Consider the following 16,178-nt stretch of genomic DNA (forward strand, 5'->3'; position numbering starts at 1 on the left):
CAACCAAAAACTTGTAAATTCATTTATTTAACATTTATTCTCATTTTCTTGGTATGAAAGCCTTTCCGGGACGACACAGAATGTCTTTTGAAGACTTTTCTACCAAGTTCACACACTATTTGTGCAGGTGGTTGTTTAGGAACCGTACGTGACATCACCAGAGGTGCTAAACACTCCGAAGGGCGTTCTGCTGTCAAACGGGTGTTAATTTGCCCATTTTCTGGTGCTTTCCGACAGTTTTCTTGGCATTTAAAGATGTAACATGACCACCATTTCTTTTAACCTTTCATCCCTAAATGACAATAAAAACACAAGAAACAGCTACCTAATCCTCAGCCTGTTCACTAGATGAGAACCGGCTGTTTTACAAAGACATGCATCACGTACGTTCACCAACCACTTTATTGGGCTCGTCTTTTTAGCCTCTGGCTAAAAAAAACTGAAATATGACATGGTTGTCTTGTTCAGGAACTTCTAATCTACTTTTCTCCCTCAACTTTTAGGGGGAGAATGGCTCAAAGAGAGAAAATATCCAGTGAGCAGTTGTTGAGGTCTGAGAATGGACAAACTGGTCCTACATGGAAAGACAACGGGAGACCACATGGACCCATCTTCTTATCCCACAGCAGAAAAACGTACCATGTCACTATATCTCTAACTGGAGTTCACTGGACTCCATAGTCACCAGAACCTTAGGGGTGTAATGGAGGGTGAAATTTCCATAATTGATGTGTCATCCTGTCATGTCAGTAAGGACCAGAAGCTCTGCAAAATGTTTCATACACCTTGTAGCTTCTATGCCACAAGAGAGGGCATTTGAACCCTGTATTATCTATGTAATTAAGTCTGTATTTGCACAAACTCTCAGTTTATAGAAGTTTCATGTTTCTGTTCATCTTTCCTCTTTTAAACTTTAGCAAAACAAGAGAGCTTGCTGAAACTGCCAATGCAACTCGCCTCAAAGTCTTAACTTTCAATTTGAAGAGAAAATAAAAAGCCTGAAAATACAAGTCACGACGGTGTTTTATGTCGACATAATGGGTTTTTAAAAACATCATAAAATGGTGCCATATAATCCCAAAAGTCAGCATGAAATTATTTTTCTCTACATGCCGTAATTAAACTCATAACTTTACTGCTGGTGAAAATAATAAAACGGCAGCATTAGTAGCAACAAACCAGGAACTATCAGCATTTATCAGGACTTTATAGTCGCGTGTTAACAAAGCAAACAGAGCGATAACACACAACACCAGCTGCTAGCTAACACACAGCTGTGGCCACATCCTAACGAGCGTTCTACCATAACAACACAAATGTGTTGTTATTCACCAAATGAACCAAAGTCATGGCTCCAGTTATCTTCTACATTATTTCTATTTTCATTAAATAACCCATAGCAGATTACGTTTCTCCTGTTCTGTTTGAAAAAATCCTCAACTCATTCCTGATTTGCGTGAATTTTTTTGGGTGCTTATGTTCTACAACATTTGTTGCTGTAGCTTCTAAATCTGCGTCCTCAAAGGCTTTTAAAGTCATGGGTAGCTGCTGTAAAAATCCAGTATTTGGATGTGTCTTTGTGAGTCTTTGACTGCACAGGAGGGGCTAACTGCAAAGATGATGACAGGAATGTTTTAAATGGACTCAACAGCTGGTGACGAACTTGCAATCTGAGTCCAGTTGAACTCGTGAGAGCAAGTTAAACCCAAGTGCTGTTCAGTAATAAAGCATATAAAATAGATGATAAATGGCCTGTATTTATACACCCCCCCAAGGCACTTTACAACACAGTTATTCACCCACCAACACACACATTCACACACTGGTGGTGATGAGCTACATTGTAGCTACAGGTAGCATCGGATACACTGACAGAAGTGAGGCTGCCGTCACTGCAACGGTCTCTCTGACCACCACGAGTAGGCCTGGTGGGTTAGGTGTCTTGCCCAACGACACAATGACTGTGACAGGGCTTAAACCTGCAACCACTTACCTCCTCTGCCTTTGTCGCCCATTAACATTACAAATACCTTTGCTCTGCTGTTTTTGTTTTTGTTATTTTGACACAATTACATCAATGCTAATGCCACAACCGGTCGTTGCGAAGCTAATGCTAGCCTCAACTTCAGCTATTTATGTTTGGAAATAACTGACATTGGCATGAAAGCTCAGAAAATAGCATTTTCATGAACTGTTTTCAAATTCTGAAGATCAATTTGTACGACAGCAGCAACACAATGTCCTGATATGGACTTGCCGTTAGCTTGTCAATCCTGTCAGAACGAACCATGTTTCCTGTCACTGAGTGTGTATAAAATCATAAAAAATTATTCTTTGTTGATTTTTTAAAAATTGCTACTTCTAAATAACAAATGGGTAGAAGGACAGGAATAACAGAAGATGTTGCAGGAAAGAGAAATCCAAATCCATGAATGAAATAAGGTGGCATGATTCAGGAAGTGATCACCCAAAAAAAATATACACAAAAAATTAACTCAGGTGTGAAGAGAAGATCAACCAGGAAGCAGAAACGAAGGAAACAGTTCTACATGGTAAAACTGAAAACCAGGTTCAAAGAAACCAAAGTAAGAAAACTCAGTTAAATCCAAACTTCAAACTTAACCATCTTCCTCCTCCTGTTCCAACTCTCAGGTCCTGTTTCTCCTCCTACCTCCTTCTTCTTTCTACTCTTTTTTTCTCCCTTTCTGATCCCTGATCTCCTTTTCATCCTCGTCCAAATGACCTGGCCATGAAAACAGCGAGCATGCATGCAGGTCTGCCGAGACACCGTTGCTTCCTCACTGTGATCCGTCTTTCAACTCACTGATACAAAACTTAATGAGCTATTTTCGTGCTTATAAAGCCTAATCTTTTTGGAGATGTTAAAACGGGCCAAAAAAATGGAAATTTAAATAATTCCAGATCCAGAAGCGTCTGATTTGTTTGTGTGCTCTAGCCTGCTGACACCATTTTGGCCGTACCATTTGAATTTGGCAAACAAAGACTTAAAGCCAAAGTGAAGCTTTTCACCTTCTTACAATAAAAACATAACCTTCTTGCTTCCTTGCATTCTCACTCTTGTATTTCTTGGACAATTGTTGAAGGCTTGTTTAGATGCACCAACGCTGGAGAACGTCTACCCTTCTGCATCGTAAAAGGAGAAATAAAAACCCTCGCTTGTGTCACTCCTGAAAAATTCGTCCCACCCTCTAGTCCTAAAACTGACTGTAACTCGATTCTGCAATGTGGACCCTCAATCTTAACACACAGAGACTGCAGGGGGGCGGGAGGTGAACACACAGAGAGCGAGAGGGAGGACTGTGTGTATTTTGGCGTTGGAGTCTAGTAAAGAGGAGAGGGAATCAGTTATTAGGGTTTCTGAATTAAATCTAAATATTTGACAGGTTTGATTTAGCTCACTAATTTCGAACATACGAGTGTTTCGCCGAAGGCTACACTAGACTCAAAAGTTTTAGCCAGACATAAAAAGCGGACCTGGCTGTCTTTGTTTTGTATGAGAGCATACTAACTCGCAAATATTTGCTGCTAGTTATCTTTAAAATCAGATATGCTGACAGGAAAACGACTTCAGTAAATCCGCTGCCTTATCTGTGCTCAGCTGTCTCTGCTTAATGAGGAAAAAGTACTGAAGTTATTTGATTTACAGTTTTACTGCCAAAACTGTCAAAGAGGGCCGTTTTAGTCCTGATTTTATAAACAAAACCTAAAGAAAAGGACCCGTGTGACTTTTACTGCGCCGATTCTGGTTCTGAAGGCCGATAGCACTTTCTGACGCTCATGCCGCACTGACCTGCGGGAGTAAGTTTTGACCAATTTAGTTTTACTTTAAAGAACTCCATTCAACAGAACTTAGAAAATGATCACTTTGGGGATAAAAACTTTCACTTGAAAGACTTGTTAATGGTAAATAAAGGCTACCAGGGCTTTTCCGCTTCCACGCGTAATATAAAAGACTGGTTTTCATCGTGACCTCAGCGGTGCGTCCCTTCCTACCAAGGGCATTTAAGACATGAAGCAGGTGTAATGGGGTTGTGTGCAGCTGGTCATGGGAGAATTGCCAAATAGCATGAGATTTTGCCAGTTAACGAAATAACAAGAAAGGAGAAAGATGGCAGCATGGATCCAAAAGGTCCATGTCAATTTTACCACCACCATGGAGGTTTCACAGGTAACAATGTATTTTTTAGTGATGCACCGATATGAAATTTTTGGGCCGATATCGATATCTGATATTAGGATCACTGTTATGGCCGGCAACCGGTATTTGCTGATACCGATAAACTGACATTAATGCTTCTAAAATAAGCAGATTTTGTATAGAATGAAAATTATTAAAGCTGAATTTACATTATTTTGTACACAGAACACACACGTTTACACTTCTGAGATGATTTCATTCACTGTTCACATGACTAAACAATTACACCCCCCCCCCCCCCCCAACACCCACCCACCCATCCCCACCCTTTGAAACAGGCAAACAAATGGAGATGAGATGGAAAAAATATCGGTTGTTAATATCGACCCGGTTTTATTTATCGAACCGATACCGATATTGATGCCGATGTATTGTCCATTCCTAATTATTTTTAATAGTTTGGCAATAAAAAAAAATCTGCACTTGCCTTTGAAAGTTTGCTGGATCCTGTACACTGTTCCTGTGTTTGATTTCCTATCTGGCCAGATCTGAAATGCTGAGCATGTGATGCTCTAGAGGCATAGTGCATACAGTGTAAACTTAGCAGAGCAGTGCAACACATTTCTTGTACATGCCGAGCAGCACCGCTACGCACTCTTTAACAGTAGCTATTGGCTGCGTATCACGCTTAGCAGATGTTACCCAACGTTACGTAAATGGTCTGTATTTGTATAGTGCCTTTTTAGGGTTCTACAATCCCCCCCCCCCCCACCCCCCCACCCAAGGCGCTTCACAACACAAGTCAGTCATTCACATGCCGGTGGTGATGAGCTACAATGTAGCTACAGCTGCCCTGGGACGCAGTGACAGAGACGAGGCTGCCAAACCCTGGCGAAAACAGTCTCATGGCCACCACCAGCAGGCAAGGAGAGTTAAATGTCTTGCTCAATGACACAACAGCAGCATTCTCTCCCTCCTGAGCTACTGCTGTCCCTTCCATAACCAATGGAAAACCAGAATAATGCTGAATATTGGCCAATTTGATTACCAACCATTTTTGGGTGCAACCAATTTTTACACCACACTGATGCAATGACTGAACCTGAAATTTGGCTTAAACAACTAGCAGAGTTTTAAGAATCAAGTGGAGGAAAATTAATGTGGATATTACCAACAAAAATGTCCCCAAAAGACAAGTTTGCGTTACTCAGCATGAACTGTAAGTGTAACAATTTATTATATTTTAATATTTTTCTTCTGATTGCAAAGATGAACTACGGCACGGGCTGTAGAGGGCGTCCTCTTCTGCCTGCTGATAAAACAGCAAGGAAGTGACATCACCACCGCTCTGAGGAAGGCGCCAGTGAGAGCCGAAACAGTCAGTGAAAAAAGAGGCAAAACAAACTTTATATATAAACCAACACAGAAAAAACGTAACAAAGACATTCAAAAAAGATAACTTAAATTTAACATCTGAAGACACAACATAAAATTGTATTAGGACATTTTTGCACATGAATTTTCTTATATTGCTGCACAATAACGTCAGTACTAACAGTGAGTGATTTTTAAAATAAAACTCCCAATAAATGAGTGCATTTAAAAAATTTGCAAACAGAAATTTAAAGAAGCTTTTCTTCTTTCTTTGTGCCTGGTACCAGTTCCACAGACCTGTAACTGGTGAAGAGCCCGAGTTAAACTGAACAGCTCTTTGTAATGGCCCCTGAGAAACGAGTCACTACAAATGCTACATTTGTTTCAATCAGCACGGCTTTGAAGCCTTTAACTGGAGGCAGGATGTATTAATAACTTGCACCATAAACAAACATAATCTTCAATTTCACAAAGCTGGGGGAAAAAACAGCTCTGTTGGGAATTATTGAGGAGATTGCTACATCTCTCACTACATCTGCATGACTCGTTTATCCTCTTTGCAACAAGACGCTGTGCTGAAGTCACCGTTGGCAGAAACAGAAAACTATTTAAACTCTGGGTGGGTGTTCTGTCCTCAAAGACCCAGAGAAGTACCTTAGAGGCAGATGCTGCACCTGAAATCTCTGTTCTTTCTGCAGAATCAGTTATAATAATACTTTGACCTTGTGATTAGCGGTGCATATGGGCATCAATCAAGTTGGAGTTAAGTGGCTCAACTCACAAATCACTGTATCCTGTTTTCACTCTGATTTTAAATCCCCGTCTTTAATGTTCTGGCAAGTGTAAACAGCTTAAATCTGACCGAGTAATAAGGATCAATTCCAAAAGTCTAGAATGGGGTTGATCTATTGCTGTCAGGTCCTCTAAGGACAAAACTGCGTGGATGATGCAGATCCGTTGGAAGTTTAGTTTTTTTTTTAAATCCAAATTTTCTCTGCGAGAAGTCATCTGATCTCAACAGAGAAAATCCCGGGAAGTCAGTGCACAAACACACGCTTAATTCACACAAACTTAGATCAAGCATGACAAATTTTGTTGAACTTTCAGGCTCTGTAGACCACACACACAATCATACACAATAGTGTAAATCCACACACACACACACACTTACATACACAAACCAAGTGAGTCAGAGTCTCGCGGTGAACCGAAACAATGACAGAGTGAATGGGCTATGTAAAAATGTCGGCCACGCACGTAAACACAAGATACGAAAAGGGCTGAAAATTTTACACAAATTTAAACAGTTTTTAAAATCTATCATTTAAGACATGTGCTCATAAATGCAACTCTAAACTCACAAAATTTACCGGTGTCTCTGAACATCTGGGTTCTTGTTTGCTGGTGCTCCAAAGTGCATCAACTAAAAAAATTCTGGTCGTCATTCTTTCCAGAACTCCTAAATTAAAGACATTCAACAAGTTAGAGCTAGAAAATGAAACACACAGGTACTCTCCACCAAAGAGATCCATAAATATTTCCACTCACTTGCTTTTGTTTAGTCTTCTGTTTCATGTATAAAGATCACTTGTAAGTCGCTTTGGACAAATGCGTCTGCTAAATACACAAACATAAACATAAAGATCAATCTCTTCTTCCTCTCATCACGCAGATTTTTGGTCGTATCCAAAAAAGACAATGTTTCGGAAATGCATCTATAAAAAATTACCATGAACGTTACAATACTAAAAGGCAAGTTTGTGCAAGCGCCAGAAAAATTTGATTTGGTAGAAATAACTAAATGATTATGACTCTGAAATTCCAATTAGAAATTTGGCTGTTGGGAACGGAGCACATGACACTTTCCAGAAGCTTCTGAGCATTTAATGGTTCTTAAAATCTTTAAGAATGTTTGTTCGCCAAAAATGTGAACACTTTCGAATTACTGTCGGTGTTTCACACGTCTCAAATTAGCTTCTATGAGTGTGCAAGTGGTAGAAATGTCAGACCTCATTTGAAAACACTTTGTGACTAAACTGCAACACTAAAATTAGCATGAGATTAACACAGATGTTGCAACTTCTTTGCAATTATGCCACTTCAAGTGACCCAGCCTTATGAAAGATGTCACAAAAGTGTCTTACAGACCAAATGGTATTCAAACAGAAATTTGCATATTTTCTCCATATTTTGAGTGTGGCCAAGTGGTTTGTGCCGACTAACTCCCAGAAGAGCTCTAAAGAGAACACCTAACATGCATGATCATCATCCAGCAGCAGAAGGGAAACACCTTTTGTTTCCACGTGCTTGCTTGTTTTTGTGTGCACGCCACGGCTCTGAGGCCTCTGGAGAATTCCACTCTGTGCAGCGCTCATTGTCCCAAATGTCTTTTTGTCTTTATCAGCCAGGCATGGCATGTTAACAGCACTGCAAGAGAAAGAAGGGCCTGTTTCCAGATCAAAAATAGCCATCTTCCACATGAGAACCAAGGGGGATTCCCGAATGCATTTACATAGCCCCGTGCTTTTTATTAAGCCTCTGCCTGGTGTCTCTGAGCCACTCCTTAACCAAGATCCCTCCACCACAGACATGTTGGGACTAGAGACCCAAATCAAGTCATTAACCACTTCAAGAGAATCTCATTTTACAGCAGTGTCATTAAACTCTGACTCTTAAGTGTGTGATTTCCTCTTTTAACATAATAAAGACACAGCTAAATGAAATCTGTGAGTCACTGTAATCTAACCTTATTGTGTTTCTTTAACCTTGCTGGTGAATTTGTTTAGACAAACCCTTAATTTAGCCTCTAGGAAGCAGGGTACAGCAGAACTGATAACATTAAATGTGAAATGCTGTTTCTTCCACTAACTGCGCTTTTGAGCCATGAAAGATTTATATTTCTCCTTAAAATGTGTGCTGTGGCCCATGAGATATTTCACTAAATGACAAAACACGACTGACTCGAACTGTTAATAACAAAACAACAAAACAGCTGTCACATGATCTGTTAGAATTAGGGCTGCACGATATTAGGAAAACCTGCGATATTCGATAACAGTGCTCAATATTGCGATATCGATATTACTCGCGATAAATGAACAAATACTAAAGTATGCAGTGTTGATGTCGTCTGGCGTGTGACATCTGCTCTGGGTTCAAAGCAAACAAAAACTTATGCATGAATTCCATTACAACATAACATTTTTATTGCAAAAATATGCAGCTGCACCTGCTCCTGTATTAGCAGCAAAACAACAAACTGCATGCATGCAGTTTCTCAGTGACTTTAAAACATCACCTCCACCATAAAACTTTTTCTGATGCTCCAAATACAGAAAAACATCCCTGACCAGAGTTTTTTGAAAAAAATAAAATAAAAAAATCAGAAAATAAGTTTAAATGTTAAATAATAGTTAACATCACTTAAATGCAACAGCAAATTCTTTCATTTCTACTGAGCATTTTCTCCACATATGTGGTTATGATATAAGGCTGTTGCTGTAATTGGGAAGTGAACTGTGCTGGGCCAAACTAGGAGAATATTAAGATTTTTTGAGGGAAAGAGAAAAACAATTGTCTACCTTTCAGAAGAGGAACTGGCAAAAAAAATCTACATGGAAAATATGTGAAAACTGTTTTTAACCCCAAATTGAACAAGTTTGCCTAGATCTTAAAAAGCAGCTCAGATGATGAAACTGCAACTATGATTCTGATAACAAGCTAACAAATTGAACTAGCTCCTCTTAAGATAACCGGCTAGCAGAGCTTCTGACTGACAGTTTATGTGCAGCAGCAAATCAACTATCCTGATTAACAAGGTTATAAAAGCTCATAAATGAAAAATCACTTTGATGTGTGGGGGAACTTTTCCAGGCCCTCTTTAGCAGGGTGGGACTGGGAGGAGAGTGCTGTAGCCTTTTAGCTGGAAGCTAACCGGAGCCTGGGGCTAACATCACCACCTGGTGGAACACTAGCGACATGAAGGTGGGTGGGTTGGTTCACCGGCACATGTCGGAGTCAGCCCGGTTATTATCAGCTGCTTAACGACACCGAGCGGACTCACGTTCTTGTTTGAAAGCGGCGCTGATTCCAGAAACCTCAGCACAAAGTGCGTTCGTTGCTCTGAGCCAGCATGACGAACAAGGGAACGGTGCCGCTAACTCAGTTCGGGTGTTGCTTTCCATCCTAAGGGTCTACGTAGGGGGCGGGAGTATTACGTGAACGGACCCATTTGATTGGCCGCACATCAGAAGGGCTACATTAGATTGGTCAAATAATACTTCCGCGTAAAAACAGAGCTGGTTTACAAAAGTTGATGTATGACACGGATGGAAATGTTGAACCAAACATTTATCGCCGTTTTTGACGTGCTTTGCGATGGGCCTATCGCACATCCTGTTATCGCGATGACGATAATTTTTCGGTATATTGTGCAGCCCTAGTTAGAATTCAAAACTGGATGACTTATAACTACTATGACACAAACTTTTAGCCTAGTATCTTTTAAATTGACTGAGTTACAGCATATTTTGAGTTTTTTCAGTTATTTGGTTGCGGTGGCCATCTTGAATTGGGTTGATAACGATTAGTGAAAGCAGAATTAATGTTTTGTAATTTCAATTTTATGTGACGACCATCTTGTAAGGGGTTCCTCCATGCTTAGAAGAGACAGAAGGCATGTTGTTTAGCTCTGCTAGCTTTATCAGTTAGCTACGTTACCTCAACATAGAGCTGGACGATAATTCAATAGTTCAATATATCTACTGATAAACATGTGGCGCGATAGAAAAAAACTGGGTCGATAAAACTTTTTTATTATTTTTTCATTTGAAGTTTTTTCATTACAACCTATCAGGTAGCAGCATACTGGACTCACTACTTACTCATAACCAATCAAAACCACAGACTCGGGCACGCTACTTCACCAGGCCCTTCCCTCATGTTGCAGCAAGAAGAGGTGGAAAAAAACTAAAGATACCAAAAATAAAATGGCCAGGGTTGCACGTAAAATATATTTTCTACAATTGTAAAAATATTGTCCTATTATTATCGATATCGAACAATATAAACATTTTTTATCGGTGTGCTATTTCTCTATATCGTCCAGCTGTAGTTCACTATAATCCATCAAGAGTTTGAATTTGAAATTTCTATTTAAATTGGTGATTTTAAATGTAGCTGTATCACTTGAACTGCTGACAACACTCTGTGCAACTGTGGCAGCTGAATTACTGCAGAACTGATATAAAACTAGATAAAGTAGGTCAACACCAAAGATTATTTAAAACTCTGAAGTTTATGGATGACCCACCCACCCAAAAAAACTAAAAATCCAGTTTGTCATATGTGGCTTTTAACTTTTGTCAAGTCAAGTTAGGTTTATTTCTAAAGCGCTTATATAAAACAGCATGCAGCAAAGCACTGCACAAAGCAGGAGGAGCACATAAATACAAAACAGGTATAAAACCAAAACTGTAAAAACAATCAAAAAACTTAAAAGGCATCTTTAGAAAAACACGAAAGGAGATATAAAATAAAACCACAGGACTAGAATGGACTTGGTCCCAGGCATCCAACCATTACATCAACTAAAGGCAGAAGATATCTGAGTTAGCAAACTAGCAACCTCCAAAAGCTAGATTTAAAAAACTGTCTAGAACCTAAAACGTGGAAGTGAAGTGGACTGCCTATAGGGGAAGGTCATTCTAAAGGTTCAGGCCAGCGTGATGCAGTACTTTCATTTTTCACGTGACCTATCAGTGCAGTAACAGCAGCTTTCTGCAGGCCTCCATTTCTTTTAACTCCTATTTCCTACACATTCCCATGAACATCAGTAAGTAAACGGCTGATCCAGCCGAATGCTTGTGCTGCTTTTCCATAAAACAGGAGGAAGACGGCGACGTGGTGTCACAACATCAGTTAACCTGGCTGATAAGCTTATCTCTCCCTCTTATGTTTTATATCTCTTTGCACCGAGAAGTTAAAATAAAACAGATGTTGACCTTCCAAAATAAAAGCTCAGCTTTCTTTTCCACTGATGTGACTCACCGAACAACATTGTGCTTCTGATTTGCCAACTTTGCAGCTTTCTCTTTCGTGGATGACACCACGGACTCAGAGAATGGTTACATTTTCAGTTTCAGCCTCTAATGCCTCCCACTCAGTGAAACACCCTCCCAAAGTCTTCATGCATGCATTACAAAACCGTCACGACATTTCCCATTAAGTGTTTTTTGTCATCTTTAGGCAAGGAAAATGTAATTTTTAAAACATACTAAGATGTATTTGACATGCAAATTAATATTGTTATTATTATTATAAGGATATTATTGTTGTGTCACACTGTCAGGGAGTGGTAGTACATAACATTTTGTGTAAATAGGTAGCAAATGTTCACATAGCACAAAATCTGGGCTGAGACACCACAACTGGTCAAGAAACACTAACTTTTTTATGGTTTTTGGAAAATTAGTAAAAAAGAAAATTAACACCCAATAGAAAAATGTCTATAATTTAAGGTGAAAACTAAAAATAACAGCCATAAATGCATATTTTAAGTATAAAATGAGTTTAAGCTGCTTGTGTTGTCATTGTGGCTCTGTTTGCATTTGTTTTCATAATTTTACGATTCAGAAACCTAAAAGGTTATATATTCAATTAGTTTTTTAGAGTTTCGTTAAAAGGTTATGAATGAGTGTATCAGTTAGATCAATGGACATGTCAATTTGACAAACTTACAATAAAAATTTCAAGAAAAAGGCACAATTTTGAATCACACTTCTGCTCGTTGTAATGACCAACAATGACACAATATAATATTTTACACATTTTCTTTCTGGAATCATACAATTCAGAAAGGCAGTAAATGTGCTCCATAATTCTAGTTCTTTGAGACCATTTGGTATCAGCAGAGTACAAAAAAAAAATCAGAAATTGGCCTTCAAAACAAGAATCAGTGCATTTGCATCCAAACTTTTTTATCCTAGTGAAGTTAAATTGAATTATTAAGTTTCAAAACATCAGTCCCACAATGTCGCTTGCGATAAAATTGTGATTTTCTTGTAGAAAGATAAAATTCGTGGCATGATATCGTTACCATATCACCCACCAAAGCAGAACTTTCCCAGTTAGGACGCTCTATGTCACAGGGGGGCTGCTGACAAACTACAAACAGATAGCTCTCTATTACCATTTCAGATCATAAAAGTAGCATAAATCAAAGCCCTGGAGACTGGCCCCCCTCCAACGCTGACCTGCATATTTCACCCCTGGACACAACATCTGTATCCCACTGAAAACAAAAGCAGCTCTGCGCCGCAAATAGCTCCAGTGTGTTCCATTTTTACGCACAAGTTTGAGCCGATACCGTTCATCAAACTAAGCAGTGTTTTCCTGATTTTTGGAGCAAAAGAAGTCCCAGACACAGTCAGAGAGGATGAAAGCAGCTCCTACCTGTGATATGGACATGTTCAGGTAGACAAAGAGCCCTGTGGTGGAGGCGATCTGCAGCACCACCACCACGATCACCACCATAGCCAGCCACATCTTGGACGGCGCTTCCCGGCGGCCTGTCCCGCTCTGCCCGCCGGTCGGAACCATCATGTATGTGGTAGACTCGCTGCTCACGGACCTGAAATAATCCTGCTGCTGCTGGTGGTGGTGCTGCTGCTGCTGCTGTGCGCTCGGAGTGGCCATGGCATTCCCGACGCATGAGTATGGAGCCAACGGAGGAGAAGAAAGCAGCAGATCCCCAATAATACACCTCCACACTGGAAAGCTGGGGCAAAAAGTTATTGTTCCATGCACATTCAACCGGAAGACACACGAGCGGGGACAAAGAAGGGTTTAAAGTTCGGATGAGTCCATGTCTACTCAGCTGCTGCATAAAGTGGAGGACTGGATGAGGCAGCTGGTTCTGATGGGCTGGGGGGGAAATACTCCGGCTCAGAGGCAGGCTTAACCTCTTCATCACCCTGGAGCTGTGCAGGAATGCGCCAGCACACATGCGCGCACCCACACTCACTTTGCTGTTTGTCTCTCACGCAACACACTCATGCCACACACTGCCAGCACAGACAAACAACAAGACAAAGGCCAACAGGTGGACTGTTCAGATATCTTTTTTATTGGCAAATAAAACGACGCACATAAAAGTTGTGTTTAAATTCTACCATTTAGTCCGCAAAGACATTAAAGGTAAAGTTTGCCCTTGCTCCAGTCTTAAATCTTCAAATATTAATCAGCAACAACAATTTAATAAAAATTTACATTTATCTTTTTATCCCATTCTGCAACAATTAACTCTTTGTGATCGTTTCAGATTTATAATCCTAGCACAAACCAGCAGTGGGCGCTCTCTTCCGGTCTTTGTGAGAAGAAGTCTTAAAAGTTTAGAGAATGAAATAAACAAAGATTTGTTGTCACAACATTTGTAGTTTTAGCATTTTAATGAAAAAAAATCATAACTTCATACTGTTTATAGTTTAAATTAATCTAATTGCTTTGAAAAACAAAGAATTTCACAGAAATTATTTGAGCCCCTAAACATATTTCTAGTTAATTCATAAAGAAAGAATCAGGATGGAAATATCTAATCCCGGTTAACCACCAGCTATTAACCGTTACAAGACATCAATAACCAGTTAAACAATTGTTCGCAAACATGCATCCCTGACTAAAAGAATGGTGCCTACACATTATCCAGGAGGAACACCTCTCAACCATCTACATTTTGGTGCTGAACAATGCCTTTTCCAGCAAGATTGAGCACCGTCACAAAATAAATGGTAACACTTTACAATAAGGGTTCCTTTATTAATGTTACTTTGTGCATTATTAAGCATTAATAAACTTTTAAACTATTAACAATTTATTCACCATATAATGTAAATCATTACTAAGCAGACAACCCCGTAAAGAACACGTAAAGTGGCAGTGTGTCGTTTCCTGGCGCTAGGGGCAGTACATTCATTTCAGCGCAGTTTTACACTACGTATATCGTCCTGACTGTCGCTAGTATGAACAACATTACGGTAAATGTTACCTGTGGAGCAGAAAGCATGCAACCTTTGCGTGACTCCTCAGATTTTATGGTCTTTCAGTTGATTCCATTGAGAGAATACAACGCCGCTTTCTGATGCTGTAGCTTCCGGATCTGCTCGGGGTCCTGCCGATGACATCATCATACTATGGCAATGCCACTCAGCTAAAATATAAAGGGAGACCAAACCTCCTCCCTTTCCCATTGGCTCATGGGAAGAACAAAAAAAATGAATGCAAGTGAACAAAGCTTAAAGAGCTATTTTCTGCTTTGCCTTACACCCTGAACCTACAAATCAGACGTTGGTCTGTCTCATATGTGACGTCACCACAGAATCTCCTCTCTCCTAGTGTAGCTGCTACCACATGGCCAGATTTATGGCATTTCTTTCCCTCTGAAAGAAGGATTTGCAGTTTGCTGAACTTGCAGCCATTTTCCCTCCATTTTTCGTCGTGTCTGGTTCGATGACGTCGCTTTGGCGATGTGCCTTTGTAGTCCTGAACATTCACAAAAATAAACAATCAATGATGAACAAGAGTCTGCTTCTAGACCTACAGAAAGAGAAAAACAGACAAAACAAAAAAAGAAGGGGACACAACAATACAACTAGAGCAAACTATCACTGTGTCAACCTGATGAGGAAATATAAAATCAAAATTGTTTTACTGAACAATCGCACTCACAAAAAACATAAAAAATGAAACACTAATGTCTGTTGTCTCTCTGGTTTGAGCTAAAACAAGTATAACTTTATTTGTTCATAATTTTCCCCAGTAACTCATTTTTAAAGAGATTAAATGTGTCATTATGGTGTTTTTTTTCTGCCAACTTCAGTGTTTGTGTGTGTTTGTTCAGTCATCCACTTTGATAAGTTCATCTCCATCAGTTTATCACTGCTTTATTAAAGCGTTCTCCTTTTACAAAACCAGACAGATCAAGTCTTGGGTCTCTGAATAGGTGGGGTGCCATTCAGAAGAACATTAGACCAGCTTCTTCCTTAATCATTAATTAATTTGGTCAATAATCTTATTTGAAATGGAACTGGAACAAGACATTAATTCTGTCAAAGCAAAAAGCTCTGATGAAAGGAGACAGGAACAGTGTTTTACAGATCAGATCCAAATGCGTTTCGTTTTTTCCATCACCCCTTTCATCCGTGTGTGTGTGTGTGTGTGTGTGTGTGTGTGTGTGTGTGTGTGTGTGTGTGTGTGTGTGTGTGTGTGTGTGTGTGTGTGTGTGTGTGTGTGTGTGTGTCAGAGCTGTTTATTGAATGCAGATGAGCAAAGCCTGGATCTCTACCAGCTGGAGCGTTCTGGCCCATGAGAGGTACAGCGATCTCCTCTCCTCCTTTTGAAATTGTAGTTTGACGACAGTGAACTGATTCCAGGACCACCTTCTGAGCTTGTTGAAACCAGAAAACTGAACCCAGTTCAACAGCAGGACACATCCACGTAAGTTGTCAGATGGACTTATTTTGGTTTTTTTGCTCTGTTGAAGGGTTGATGGCACGTTTCATCTGGGCCCCATTTTTAAATCCAGGGCCCAAAAATGTTAAGGTTTTGTTTTTGGTCTGAAAAAAAATTCTGCTTTGGAAAATATTCTCAA

General features: G+C 39.8%; 1 protein-coding gene across 1 annotated transcript in view; it reads right to left on the bottom strand.

Annotated features, from left to right (window-relative positions):
- Positions 1–13,446, bottom strand: part of tnfsf10l (TNF superfamily member 10, like) — an 86,209-nt gene extending 72,763 nt beyond the window's left edge. Inside the window, exon 1 of the mRNA XM_015946360.3 lies at positions 12,986–13,446. Coding sequence (XP_015801846.3) covers positions 12,986–13,228 — 243 coding nt within the window. The 5' untranslated portion in view covers positions 13,229–13,446. The remainder of the gene's footprint in view (positions 1–12,985) is intronic.
- Between the last annotated feature and the right edge of the window lie 2,732 nt (positions 13,447–16,178).

The sequence above is a fragment of the Nothobranchius furzeri genome, chromosome 2 (assembly GCF_043380555.1).
Source record: "Nothobranchius furzeri strain GRZ-AD chromosome 2, NfurGRZ-RIMD1, whole genome shotgun sequence".
In the NCBI taxonomy this organism is placed as follows: domain Eukaryota; kingdom Metazoa; phylum Chordata; class Actinopteri; order Cyprinodontiformes; family Nothobranchiidae; genus Nothobranchius; species Nothobranchius furzeri.